The 15,023-nt window shown below is 41.2% G+C and overlaps 1 protein-coding gene across 9 annotated transcripts in view; it reads left to right on the plus strand.

Moving 5' to 3' along the window:
- Positions 1–15,023, plus strand: part of CSRNP3 (cysteine and serine rich nuclear protein 3) — a 134,869-nt gene that overhangs the window by 79,507 nt on the left and 40,339 nt on the right. Inside the window, exon 1 of one of the 9 annotated variants that reach the window (XM_053264240.1) lies at positions 8,981–9,347. The exons of 6 other annotated variants lie outside the window; for them this stretch is intronic. In XM_053264240.1, coding sequence (XP_053120215.1) covers positions 9,311–9,347 — 37 coding nt within the window. In that variant the 5' untranslated portion in view covers positions 8,981–9,310. Of the gene's footprint in view, positions 1–8,980; positions 9,348–13,033; positions 13,093–13,181; positions 13,206–15,023 lie in introns of those variants that run through there. 2 more of the 9 variants (XM_053264291.1, XM_053264299.1) reach the window with 2 other exon arrangements.

Consider the following 15,023-nt stretch of genomic DNA (forward strand, 5'->3'; position numbering starts at 1 on the left):
TTTCTTAGTAGTGATGTTAATTTCGCCATTTCTGCCAATTCTAGTATTTTAAGGATCCAATCCCCTTTAGATGGGCATTGACTGTCTTTCCATTTGCGTGCAAATATCAGTCTTGCTGACCCGGTTGTTTCAACAGAACAAAACTGGAAACGTTTCGAGTATTTCAACCATAGGGAACAATTGGGGAAATTGAAATACCTCATTGTTCCCTGTGGGTAGCTCCTAGGGACACCAAAATGAGTTAGATGGTAGGGCATGATGGGTGCTACCTACCACCCAACGCACAAAAGAAGTGGGCAAGCAGGTGATGTTAAACAGTTTTTAACCTTTTCCACAAACCCCCATAGGGTCGCAAATCAGTGCCAGAAAACCAGTCAGCAAGAGGAAAACAGGTCTCCAAAATGGCACTCAAAACATTTTGAATTGAAAGAGAGTTGTTTTGTTCTGAGCTTGAAACAGGCCCTTTATTTAAAGGGTGTTTTGTTTTTCTCTTGAAACACTCGAAATGGCTTGTTTCGATGTCAAAATGTTTTGCATATCACTGCTATATATATGTATAGTGTAATGTATGGATAGGGCTAATGGCCACAGTTATACCCTGAGCCTCCTGCCGATGCACACCCAGGCAAATCCTAAGGAATGTAGTATGGCAACCCTAATGGCTGTTACTCTCCATTTCTCAAGTCCCTTACTTAGAGAATATCTACTTTAATTTCATTGGGGCTCTTCTAGGGTATGAGGTTAAAGGGGGCTTGGTACCTAAAGCGTCCAGATTCTGATCTAAGTATTCTCCTGATCCTTGAGAAATATGCAAAGTGTGCAAAATTGCATAATATATTCTGGAAGCAATAGGTAGGTTATTGCAGAATTTGAAAACGCACGCACATATGAAAGAACTGGGAGCAGTAGAACTGAAGAGGCCTGGATTTTAGGGACTTGGAGATCAAGGAGAGAGAAGTACTTTTCAGGTTATTATCACTGATGCTACTCCATCATTTCAGTGACCATGCATGGCGGCTGGGCAACAGGCTCCACCCTGGTTTCTGTACATTCATTTATTGACTGAAGAGGATCTCTTCCTATACGCTCTACATGCAGGCATTCAGTTAACCTGTGGACACTGGAGTGGAGCCAACCATCACAATGCCACACTCCCACTCATTTGTTTGACTTTAGCAAGAGCAACAGCTAACATCTGAAAAGAGCTAGAAACTAGAGTCTTTGTGTGTTGTGCACACAGAACTCAGAATCCTAATAAATTATAATTTTATCAGACCCATTTTGGCTTTTAATTTTTCAGCAGTCACTGCCCTGAATTTTCAAGCTGATGGATACATCACTGTTTATAAACTGTCTTTCCAAAATAAAACTTAAAGCTGAAACTACAGGGGGACAAATTTGTTGTCAGACTGGAGATCCTTGCAGTATGCAGTTGAAAAAAACATTCACAGTCCTGAAACTATGTGCTTTTTCTATTCCCATGTGCTGTAGCAGTAGATCAAAGCCTATCAGAAAGCAGTAGAACAAAGCCTCCCAGTGAGTGACTCAAGGGAGATGTGACGAACCTGACGAATACTGGGCAGCTTGGCATTACTGGCTCCATTTTAAAAGGACCAAACTCCATTTTGAGAGTCTGCAAAGCTAGTTGTGTTGCTTGGCATGTGAATTTCTCTCTCTGTCTCCCAGGCAACAAGATCTGGCTCTTCCCCCACGCCTTCATCTAGCCTGGAGAATGATTGCCCAATACTTTCTTTAGAATTTGAAATGGTTTAGGGGAATTTCCCTGGTCAGCCTAACAAATAGCTGAAGACCTAAGAGTGCTTAATTCAAATCAATGAGGAATGGAAACCTCATCTTAGAATAAGTTTCCCTGATTGGCTTTTCATCAGTCCTTCCTCTTACAGTCTTATAAGATACTAGTAAAATGCCTTGCAGCTTGTAAACTTACTAATTTCTTATCTCTGTGACTCTATGCTTTTCCTAGCTCTAAGAGGTATCATTCCCCGTACTTTCCAATGGAAATAGTTTTTACACATTTTCTGGGACATGTATTAATTTTCCCAAGGCGTTTGATTTTTGTGGTAGTATGGCCAAGGTCTGGAACCTACCTGTGAAAATGGTGTGTGTCTATCTTTTGTGGTTTGGGTTGCAAGTTTCATGGCAGACAATCAGTGAATGAGTCAGTGAGGACTTGTAGTTTACAAGCATATGAATGTCTTATCTCGCTATGACTCTAGTCTTTTTCTAGCAGCTTTATGTTTCAATGGAAGAGTTTTCCCAGATTTTCTGGGACATTAATGAATTTTGGGATTTTAGTCTTGGCGAAGTCTGAAACCTACCTTTGATAATAACAATCTGTATTTCATGGTTTGGTCTGGGAGTTTCATGTCAGTCAGTGAGACTCTGTGAGGGCTTGCAGTTTGCAAGCATATTGATAACTTAGCTCTCTGTGACTCGAGTCTTTTGCTGTCTCTATGAGGTCTCATTCCCATGCTTTCCAACTGGAGAATTTTCCCAGATTTTCCTGGAAAGGAATGAATCTTCCCAAGGTTTGGAGGTTTTTTAGTCATCTGGGCAAGGTCTGGATCCTACCTGCAAAAACGCCATGTTTCTATCTTTTGTGGTTTGGTCTATGAGTTTCATGTGAGTCAGTGGAGCTCTTCTTATGATCTGTGAGAAGAGCTCCATGGCAGTCTGCAGGGAGATTGGGTTTGATTCACACTCCTTGCAGGTGACCAAGCTCTCTTCCCTGGGCAGGTGGCCCAGATGACCGGCTACGCTCCCAGCAGCTCTGGGGATCGGGGTGCCGGGACGCACCACTGCATGTTGCTCCTGCCCCAGAGCTCCGATAATGCACTGCGCAAGTACGCAATGCATTACAGGCACCCCCCGAGTGCCACACAAGATTACAAAAATGAGGTTAAGGGAGCACTTGCTCCCTTAACCTCACTTCAGAGGGTGGCTACTTATGTGGGTGGCTGCTTAGGTTTGCCGCTGTGTAGCTGCTGAGATTGGGCCTGATGCTGGTGGTTCACAGAAGCATGCAAAAACGGGCTGGGCTCCCTTAGCCCATTTTTGCATGCTCGTGTGAACAGCCTCAGTGAGTCAGTGATTAAGTCAGTGAGGCCCAAGCAGCTTTATATTATAGAAGATACTTGGTCCACATGAGAAGGATGGGAAGATACATTTTGCCGAGTCCTGAAAGAAGGCAAGGCTGGCTTTTCCTTCTTTGTCACTCTTCCATCCCTCTTGCTGCCTTTTGCTGGTTTAACTGAAGTGGCTCTGAGTTGGGGGTGACCTTGAACCCATGCTAACAGAGCCATCTTGGAAACTTTGAAATGGCCTGAACAAAGACTTTTAGAAATTGGGTAACTGAGACTGTAATCCAATCCAATGCACTTTCTTGGAAGTATGTCCCTTTGAGATCAATGGAACTTAATTCTGAGTAAACGTGCATAGGGTCAGGATACACAGCTTGTATGTGCCTTATTTCTTTATATCACCACAAGGCAAAACTAGCCTTTTAATCAGATTTAGCAAAACATTATTTCCTTTTATGTTTTAAGTGATTGGATTTCCTAATAATAAACCTATTTTTATCTATTGTACACATTTGTTTCTGGATTTGAATCTCTACACCTATCTGTGTGCTTTTAAAAATTGTTATGCTGTCCATTAGTCTTAAAAGGATAATTTGAATTATTGGATGAATTTGGTACCTAAAGGACTAAAATAAAAGTGGGAAGGTCCTGTGGTGACTACAGTTTTTGGGATTCTTAAAGTTTAACTAGGGGAATTTTGAAGTTGATTAAAAATTCTGCTTGGTCACAGGAAGCTTTTCACAGCTAGCTTGTAGTTCACATCTCCTCCGGAACGTAATTCTGAGTAAACATGCATAGGGTGAAGATATACAGCTTGTATGTGCCGTGGTCAAATATGTGCTATGGTCACATATTGGCCAAATTTACCCTGAAGTCCCTGCGAGCTATCAGGGAGCACTTCACACACAATTTGAGTTTTTCATCGTGCGTTACAGTGTAGCTTGATTTATATCTGGAGTAAAAAAAAAAAAATCCACTTTTTGCATCGGTTTTTGGGGGCAACTTCAAACTTGCAATAAAGCCTTGTAGCAAACCCACGGTAAAGCCTGCTATCTGGGAAAGCTCTAGGTCTCCCACAGGAGTATCTTGTTCTAGTTTGTGATCTGTCTCTGCCTTGCTGCTGGGACAGTAGCAGCCATCAGTGCTTTGATGAACAGGCAGTGAAGCAGAGCTGTGTTGTACAAAAGGATTTTGTAGTGAGAAGCAGAGTGCAGAAGGAGACAGCACCAATTATAATCCCTTGCACCAAATTCTATAAGAATTACCTGAATCCTCCTGATTCTGGCTTTTGTGTCATAGATGCTAAAGTAACAACAAAGGATCATGCTATAGAGAACCTTAAATCCCCCCCAAATTACAATTTAATGTAGTTTGAGAAGGAGAAAGCTCATATCAATACCAGTCCTTGAATGTATGAGCAACAAGGAAGCATTGCCTATGCTATAAAAATGTTATGAAACGTTTTAATGGTAAAAAGTATCAAATCTACCCAATTTCCTTGACATGAACTTGGATCCAAATTTTCTGTTGTGCGAGATGGACCGCGGATCTCCATTCTCTGCAGTTCTCTGACCCTCGCCCCTGACCTCCCCCGCAAATAGTGGGTCCAGGGGCTCCATCCTCCAGGGCTCCATCCTCCATCCTTCATTTTTGGGGAATGAAGGGCCTCCAGATTGGAGCATGTGGAAACTGGCAACATCCTCTGCATAGAAGTGCCTTCTGCTTACACAGTAGGGTCTTTGGATCCAAGCCATAAAGTCTTGGATCCTTTCTAGCAGATGGCTAGTAGATTCCCACTAATGATATGCTTGACTCCTTTGCAATTCCTTATTCCAGTGTCTGTCTAGAACAGGTTGATGTCAGGGTGGAGTATCTCCAGGAGCTGGCATGAAAATCTATGTTTTTAACTGAGGAATGAATGCTGTGTTTTGTTGGGGGGATTCTGAAATTTAAGCTGTACATTCTTAATTTTTATTTGGGTCTGTGTGATATTACACTTCATATATGTTGTGTTGTGTAACTTGTTTTTATCAGACTTTGTTGTATTGTTTGTTATTAATATGTTTTGCTATGGTCAGATGACTACATGCAAATAAAGTCTATCTACCACTTTAGAAGTCTACAAAAAATTAATTCCTGCAGAAATGTGAAAGTCAATAAGTCTTTGAGACAACTGAATATTTTTAAAGAAATATCTTTTTTAAATACTTTGTAGAGTAGTTCTCAAACTAGCAAATAATGAACTTCCTTTTGTCTTTGATCATGGTTTACCTGTTACTTTCATCTCCTGACCTTGGATTGAAATCCAATAATGGCTGCTGCTGCTAGCGGTCCAGCAATAAGTCTCATGCCCTGTTGATAGATGTAACCTCAGTATATGGAAATAGCTGTAATGTGTTTGCACCATGGTGACCATAAATTAATGTAAGAGTTAGCAACTAAAGCATGATGAATACATAGAAGGATATTATTATTTATTACATTTGTACACCGCCCCAAACTTTTGTCTCTGGGCGGTTAACAATAGTATGAGATATGAGTGTGTCGATTAAATGAATTTTTACTCGCTAGAAAATATCCAGCCTTAGGTATTGCAAAATAACATATTTTTTAAAAGAATTACAGTATCTGTATAGCTGTTTGTTTCACCATTAAATTTAATTGCAGACGTTCAAAGAATCTGTTTTAACCAAGCTAAAATTATGGGGGAAACCTCAGAGTGGCCACTACTCATTTAATTAGCATATTTGTGTAAAACAGGCATTATAGATTTCAATATGAAATATATATGAGGTTGTTAAATGCTTACAGTAAAAACATACTTAAATTTAATAGCTCTTCTACAATAACAAGGGGAGCATTACTATATAATAGCATCCCCAATGTTATCACAAAAGCATAGCATTTACCCTTTTTAAAATGTGGAGGCAATATCAGATTTTCTTTTGGGAATCATGGGGCAACGCTGAAGTACGCCTCTTAGGTGATTATTCAAAGGATTTCTCCAGAATGTAAAATAAGATACATTGAAGCGGAAATGTAGGAGCATGTATAATAGAGAAACTGCTGTAATATTAATTTTCTCTCCCTTTTTGTATGCATTTGATTTAAAAATGAATGCTTCAGTGTAAGGTTGCTACCTGGCCAAAAGTGCATCTTTTGAACAAGGAGAAGAGTTCATTCTGAGACAGGTATGAATACGCTTGTTATGGATAACAACTGCTCTGGTTCTCTAAAAGGTCCTTGTAATAACCAGACCTTGAAATTTAAACATCCATCCCAGAGAAAGGCCAGATGGCTGATTGTGCTGAAATGAGTCAGGTGTAATCTGTTGTGAGATCAAGAAAGCTTTCTTGAAAGATGAATTGGTTTGCTGTTTGTCAGCTGTCTGTCTTTGTCTTTGCTCTGAACCAATTACAGTTGAGGCAAACTGTATTATAACTATGCCACTAAAACTTGGCAAGGGAAAACCATATTTTTTAAAAAATAAATAAAACTATCTTATATCCATGCAGGTAGGATAATCTTACTAAATTGTTTTTATGTCACTTCTGCAGCAATGCTTGGCTCCAAAATATGGATGATTGTGAACAAAACACAAAATGATGACTTTCTGTTAGCAATCCCACATATGTAGCTCAAATAATTTGCCAGATTAAATTAAATATGTTAGAAATAACATGGGATTTGCTTTTGCTGACCCTTCAGCATAGCTGCAGCATAGTACAGGTGAACTCCATTATCCGTGGGATTCCGTTCTTTGCTATAACCATGGCTTATGGAACCGTGGATACCAAGTCACTGAGTCAATGGGACTTGGAGGGGGGGAATTAGGTAACTGTAGGCTCCCAAAGCAGTGAAAAATGGCGAAAAGGGACCCTAAAAACTGCAAAAAAGTGCCCTACCGTACTCCATGGGTCTCCAGGTGTCTGGTAACCCCCCCCCCAAAAAAAATTCAAATCTGGCATTTTTGTGTGGAAGACCATGGGTTTTTAAAACAAAACAAAACAAAACAAAACAAATGAGCCACAAAATGGCTCCTCTCCTCAAAATGGTGGCCGAAAATGACCTCTGAGGTCATTTCTGGCCACCCCAAACCTGTGGATACGTGAAATCAACCCTTTGTGAACCTACCCACCCTGGGTTAAGCTGAGTTCGGGTGTCAATTACCTGACCGCATATATGCAAAACTGTGGGTGTCGGCTTTGCAAATGACAAAGTTTGCCTGTAATGACCATGTTGATAATTCTTTGCCTTAAGTTGGTTTTTTAAAAACCTGACAAAACTTTTAAAATAATCAATTTCTCCTTTCAGTTCTTCACATCCATTCTGTTCTCCAGCTCTTCCCTTTCTTAAAAATGCTTTTTTCTGGTTTTGCTTCTCTCCCCACCACCCTTTTTGTTGAAAACCGGAGTGTCTTGAAAACAGGAGCACAGAAGTATAACTTCTCATTTCTAATCCTTGAAGAAGCCTCCAAGGGTTTCAGAGATATCAAATTTCTGAACTTTTGATGATCTTTTGACCCCGGATAATCAGGTTTGGTATCCAGGATCAAGGAAGATCATGTGTCCAGATAAACATGGGAACTTCTAGTTTAGGGATTCATTTCAGCGGATGGTCTGGGGAGTGACGGGGAAGGATCTATTCCTGATTCCACCCTATGCAGGTAAAAAGAGGTGAAGTAACTTCTGAACATCCCCTAATTCAGCTTAAATGCAGGTGCTGCACCCTAATGATTTGTAGGTTGAGTTATTAAAACTGTGTCTTATACTTTGAGCGACATTTTGCCACTTTCTTGTTTGAAAGAAATGAATAACACTTGCCACCAAACGAGTAGGTCAGTGGCAGCACATCTTTCCAGCTGCCTAGCTGGTGTTTCCCAGACTGGGAATTTTAGTATTTTTTAGTATCCTTTCTAGAACATGGAGGGATTCCTGTGGTGTCATTGCTGAGGCACCCTCCTCTCTCCTCTGCTGGTGTCTTAAAACGGGGAAGATGTGTAGTCACAGGAGTGTGCCGTATCCAGTTCCATGGACAAAAGATATGCTCATAAGCTGTTGCAGATTTCTTAGGCTGGGACAGGTAGCTGCAGTAGCAGATACTTCAACATGAATGCTGCTGGAAATTGAACCCAGGACATCCTGCGTACAGAGCTTTTGTTCTTCTGCAGAGTTAAATTTTCAGGGATTAATTTTTGGAGTTAGTTTTGTACACTGCTTTATTGATAGTATTTGTTTACCCAAGAGAAATCCCTTGTGCTTCAAAATAACAACTTGAACTGTGAATTTTTATACTGGGTTTAAGGCTGTAGAGGTAGAATATTTGCTGAATGGACACATCATGGAACCAGGAAGGAAAGCAGACAATGAAAGAATATTGTAAAGGCCAACTTGTCCAGCCCTAATTGATTCTTGCCAGAGGCAGTGCTAATTTATACCTTTACCCTTGGCTTGACTTTTAGCCTTCTTTTGTCCTCCTTCCTCCCAAACCTTTCCTCTTGTAGGCCTCCTCTCTCATTCCCACCGATGTTTCTCTTCCCCACCCCCCAGCTTTGAAGTGTCACATTGGGAAAGTTGTTTAAATCAGACTTAGTAAAAGATTGTGTTTGTCCCTTTCCAGACCTTTAGCTCATATTGTCAAGCTCCTACGTATTTCATTTGAAAAACAAACTTATTTTGGTTTTAAAAAAATATTTGAATTTCATAGCTGGTCAAATGCCAACTAAATAGTTCTAATTTTAGTCATGGCTATAATGTGATGGTGCTGGAAATAAGAAGCAAATCTTTACTTCCTTTTTAGAGAAGTTAGGAAATTAAGCTTTTTTCTCTGAAGACTGCCAAGCAGTGTTCTCTCTAATTTTTCCCCTCTGTGTGTGGAATGAATTTTATTCTGGCTGACAGTATCAAGGCAATGTGTGCACACATATATTTAGAGTGGGGCCTTCCTGATTCAACCTGAGCAGGATCTAAAATTGACTGACCGGCCATCAAAAAATGTGAGCACATGCACGCCTTAGAGGGAACACTATTGTCAAGATATATGATCTAAAACACCTTTTTTTGTTAAGGTATAAATGTAATATTTAGTAATATAAGTAATTCATAGTTGAAAATATATTAATAACACTTTTATTTTTTTAACACCCCTCTCTTTAAGAAGAAAAAAGCAGTTTTGATGACTTGCTGTGTAAAAGACTGAGAACTCTAATTATGGTACAAACAGACACCCATCCACATTCTGTTAACAGTAAGTGAATCCTCCATTGTTTATACCAGGAAAAAGAAGAACAGTAGTTCTTAGATTTTTGGCTTCCCACACAATATGCACTCCGGACAAACTTGTTTTTATATAAATCTAAACAGGCCAGTATCTCATTTTAGACTGAAATGCACTGAGTTTTAACTTCTGTGGTGTTTTTGGTCAATCCATTCCTTGATCCAGGCCAGCTTTTGAATGGGGCTTGTATTCCAGTCCTGGAGTAGAGGCGAGGCTGACAAACAGCCAGCAGCAAGAGCACAGAAGGCAGACTGCACTTGCCTCTCTATGCATAATACCTATTTCATTAAACTGTTAATATTCCTGATTCAACTCCACTGTCTTATCCTTGCATACCACAACTCTTCCCTTGGATTCTACAGCTTCCAAAAACAGTATCACAGAGATGAGTAGATACTGAGCTATGATGTTTTAAAATGTGAAGTGGTTTTTAAAATGTTAAAGCCGGTATGCATGTTCTACATGGAGCATCTTTTTCAGCTTGGAATATCCTATCATTGTTCTGCAAAAGACTGACAGAAAAGATGCAGTGTTTAACAAAGTGAGTGGCATACCACTTTTCTCCTGTAAAACCTTGATGGTTAATAATGAACCAGATTGAATAAAATAATAGATCAATAAAGAAATTAAATTGATACCATCACCAATATCAAATGAAGAAGATGCTGACGTGCTCAAACGAAGAAGATGTTAACATGTGCTGTCACTAAAGGCTCCCGCCACTGCCACATACCCTCTTTAGAAATAATTTTCTATATGGGCTTCAGTGCCTCAGGAAGCCAAATAGTCAATGCTTGGCTGGATGTTTAAAGGATTAGACGTATTCCAATCTCATATTGTAAAGCATTATCCAAACTGATTGCAAAGAGCAGGAATTACTGCTTATGGTCAGAATGCATTAGAGTATGTAGGATTGGGGTTATTGTAGGCCTATTGCAAAGCACCCTTGTATTAAGAGAATACTGGTGCCCGTAATATCGTCTTGGCAGTCGCAAATTGTAGTACACTATGGTGGTAATCGGTCCACAGTTTACCCATGCTGTGCCTAAGTTCTCAAGCACAATGTAATAAGCACAGATATTAAGACAGAGCAGGCCAGCAATTCTACCAATTTTTGTGTGTGTTGGCTGCTTTAAGACAGGTTTCCTGGGGTTCCAGAGCGAACGATGAACTGCTTTGTGCCTTCCCGTCCTTGCACGGTTATGTAAAGCTGTTTCTGCATAGTTCAGGCTCTAAGGCAGAGCTATGCAACTTTTGTCCTCCAGCTGTTCTTGGACTACAGGTCCCATCATCCCAGCCACAGTGGCCAGTACTCAGGAATGATGGGAGTTGTAGTCCAACAACAGCTGGAGAGCCAGCGCTGCTCTAAGGCCTGGTGACACTTAGGGAAGGGTGAGCTGTGGGGGAGTAGCAACATCAAGCAACAGCATCGCCTTGGCAGCTGTTCCACCAGTGAAGCATCAGCAGGTCTCTCCACTTTTTCTGGCGTTGCACTGTGATTTTTGTGTGTGTGCGGGGGCGGGGGGGGAGCAGGACTCAGCAGAAACAGGCTGGAATGGAACCTGTTTCTCAGATCCAGCCCTCTAGTTATTGTAACTCTGGAAGTGACAATTATTGGCTAAGTGCCTGTCAATGAAAAAAGAGACAGAGAAGCCATGTGAGGGGGAGTCCCCTCTCCAGGTGCCACTGCTATAACCTTCATTCATACCTCTCCATGTAGAGAGCCCCCTGCCCTGCACCAGCACTGAAAATGCCATAAGTCTCTGTTGCATTCAAAAATCTTGGTTGTCATTTGAGCTGTATGTTTTAGATACACCTAGTATGTGTTGCAACTTGTTTCCATCTTCTTTGCTTGTGGTGTGAATTGTGAGGGCTAATCTTCCGGTGGCTGAAGTATAGTGGGTTCTGCCTTGGAACAATAGTGATTTGTGATGACCTCTGATATCCAGGTCTTTCCAATCCTATGATCCTCTGTAATTATTTTCAGGTAAAACTGGGAATTTGGTGGTTATACCACCAACATTTCATTTGAGTAGAGTCCATAGGACAAAGGTATCTTCATTTTATTGGATCTATATTGCTTGTTCAAAAGCTTGGAAGCCACACAGAATTTTCTTCTTCACAGGCAGAGGTGTTGAAAGAGCTGTACAATAAAATCTATTATATATGGTACTGCCCTGGCATCTCATTATGTATTTGTTCAAGGTTGAGGTAAAGGCCATTCTTAAGCACGCTCAAGTAGTCAAGCTGCAATTGCATTAGGCTGACCCAGTGAAGAGACAGCTGAGATTTAAGTTCCTGAGGAATAATATTTCATTCATAGGAAAGATGATGACTGTTTGGTTTTCCTTTTCCCACCAGGTCCATTTGAACGAAGCACAACTTTTGCTTGGTAGGGAGTAGATGATAACCCTATTCAGACATTGTTAGATGAGTGTGCAAATGTCTGTACACTTGTACATGCTTCTGTGTGGATGACTATAGCCTTATTCAGATGTTATAAAGCAGGAGGCTGTGCCCACATACAGCTTTATAAAGTGTGCTGGACATCCTGCCTGGTGTGTCATTCACTCATACACACCCAAGCAGGTCAGTTTCAGTTACATCCAAGCCTGCTTATCACACAAGCACGCGCCATCATGCTTACTGAGTCCTCCTCTTCAGATGAAATGTTGTAACTGTGACTGACCCAACAGGGTGAGGGTGAGTGAATGATGTGCCAGGCATGACTTCGGGCATACTTTAAGAAGGTGAACATGAGTACAGCCTCCTGCTTTATAATGTCTGAATAGGGCTTGTATCTGCATTCATAATAAAAGTGAGCCTAGGCACAGGCCCCTCAAATGCACGATACAGGTAGGAATTGGACTGCTGTACCTGTGTTCAACATAATGTGTGGATTACTTTACCTGCGTATGCTGCACACTAGTTAAACGAGTGTTGAATACAGGGGGACCTCATTATCTGCAGGGTTCCATTCCCACAGATTACTGCAGATAATGAAACAGTGGGTAGTGAAGCATGCAAGTCCATGGGATTGTGGGGGTTAGATCTACAGACTTCAAAAAAATCACTAAAAAATGGCAAAAAAACCTTTCAAAACGGGCCAAATAAAGTGCCCTACTGTGCTCCACCGGCCTTCCTGAATCAAGTGATTCCCCTCCAAAGTCCCCAAACCTCCGTGAGAAATCATGGGGTTTGGGGGGGGGTGTTATCTAAACAAGCCACAAAATGGCTCCTGCACTCAAAATGGTGGCCGGAAATGACCTCCGAGGTCATTTCTGGCCACCCCTTACCCTCAGATACATGTTTAACCCTTTTTGGTCTACCTCCCACCCCCTCCGTGCATAAGCTGAGGTTGGAAGTCTATTACCTGACCGCGGATACATGAATCCAGAGATGGTGAATCCGCAGATGGAGAGGTTCTCCTGTATAACCCGTGAATAGGGCTAATGCAGCCTTTGACAATACCCCTAAATATTTACAAGCAGTAGAGTGAAAATTGACTACCTGAGCAAATAGCAAGGGTTCTACTTGAGAATGTACGATGCTTACCCAGTTATAGCCTGTTCCCACCATGCCATGAGGTCATAATGTTATTCAGTGTGGGTGGGGTTAACTTTTTACACAGAGCTTTGTGCCACAAGCTTTGCCCATGCTGTGAAATGTGAGTGCACAGAACAACATGGGTCAGAGTTACAAATGTACTAGCAAGGTATGGTCGCAAGTAAGGGATTCCTGGCCTACTTGCTAGGAGAAATAGGTGGTATGGCAGAGCAACTGCCTTATGTGATGATAACTTCCAGTTGGGATTACAGAATTGTCAAGGTTTGGACAAGGCATATTTCTTGTCTAATCATACTCCCTTGGCTAATAATACTGCCTTAGAATCCTAAGATTTCCCCCACCCACCACCACCACCACCTTTTATTTCTGAGAATTACTTGTGCTTTTAAAAAAAATGTACATATCTTTACCAAAAGCGATTATATACTCAAGTTTACTAACAGAACTGAAAAAATGTTTAAAGTATCTAGATACTTTCTTCATTGCTTTCACTTTTGTACTTGGGGTAATGTTAAGGGAACTATTATAAATATTTAGCTCACGGGAAGCAGAAAATACCTAAATTTGAATACTGGCTCTGTCACTGATTTGATCTGGCCATGGAAAATCACCCAATTTTTACTGGTCACATTTTAAACATCTGTAACGTGGAAAGAATACTTGTTATTGTTTCTCATGGCTCTGAATTGCAAATTAAAATTTGTGAAAATACAGACCTCTGAAAGCATATTTATGTGCACAGATGGAATGGCTTGTGTTGGTCCTGCCACCCACCACACCATGTGGCTCATGGGACCTCTGTGAGTTCAGCAAGAGACTCTGCTTTTGTATGGCCAGGAAGTCTTTCACATGGGGTTTAAAAAGCCCTTTAGCTCGCATCTCCTCCGGAATGGAGAGGGTGTGTTCACATATTGGCCAGATTTACCCCAAAGTTCCTGCGAGTTAGCGGAGAGCACTTCACACACAATTCAGGGTTTCCCCTATGCATTAGAGTGTAGCCTGATTTATATCAGGGGTAAAAAAATTGGGTTTGGAGGACAACTTTGGATTCGTAGTAAAGCCTCCCAGTAAACCCGCGTAAAGCCTGCTGTGTGTAAAAGTCCCAGCTTTCTTCACAGAATGTTCTGTGGCAAGGGCAGCTGTCTCATGGGGGAGGGAGAAAGCATTGCCTTAGATGGAAAATAAGAGGCATGGTGTAAGAGGCATGGTGTCCAAAATCTGCCATCCCTTGAAAACATGCCACTGCATGATGTTGACTGATCTGCTTTTTCAGCTGCTGTTAGCTAGTGGGGGTAATGACACCACTAAGATGGTACCATGTTGTTGTCCAAAAGCTACTGCATGTATATATGACACCATCTTGTATGTATTTCATCCTGTCTTCATTGAGGCAGGTTAATGCCTTCCGTTTGGCACTGTACGCCCATGCAACCACCCTAGGTCACTCAGTGTTTAGGTAACTACCCAATATATATTTAAATAAAGGATCCTTAGCATGTATACATGTACGTGCACTTATACAAACACTGGCGGAGGTACAGGCCAATGCATACCAAACACTGCCTGGCGGAGCGTGGGGGAGCCTGCTTCCCCCCAGCGCTTTTCCTGCATATCTGGTTATATACTGTAGTGCCCAGCTGAGAACAAGGAGAGCTGCTATGTGGACATGGTCGGAGTGTCATTTTGGTTCCTGTCTCCCATGTTCATTGTTTTAAAACCTGTCATTTATTTAGCCCAAAGGGGAACAGCATGCATTTTCCCCATTTGAGATTGTTTGGGGATCAGTCTTGTGTGATGCCAAATTTGGGAACATTCAGCCACCACATTAATATTACCAATAGAGTCTGGCGTTCTTACTTAGATCTCTAGTCTCGTTATAAAAGCTGTGTCTTTTTGTTTTGTTTTAACAGAGATGGTTTTGGATTTTCACTCTGACTGCATTTTTAAAAACGAGGATAGAAAAAGTGGCAAGTGATTTCAGTCCAAACACAAAATGTTCTGCCTCTCCTTTTGTCTTCAGTGAATGAGAAACTGGGACTTTTCTGATACGACAAACCCATCTTAGAGTGACTTGAAAGA

The sequence above is a fragment of the Hemicordylus capensis genome, chromosome 1 (assembly GCF_027244095.1).
Source record: "Hemicordylus capensis ecotype Gifberg chromosome 1, rHemCap1.1.pri, whole genome shotgun sequence".
In the NCBI taxonomy this organism is placed as follows: domain Eukaryota; kingdom Metazoa; phylum Chordata; class Lepidosauria; order Squamata; family Cordylidae; genus Hemicordylus; species Hemicordylus capensis.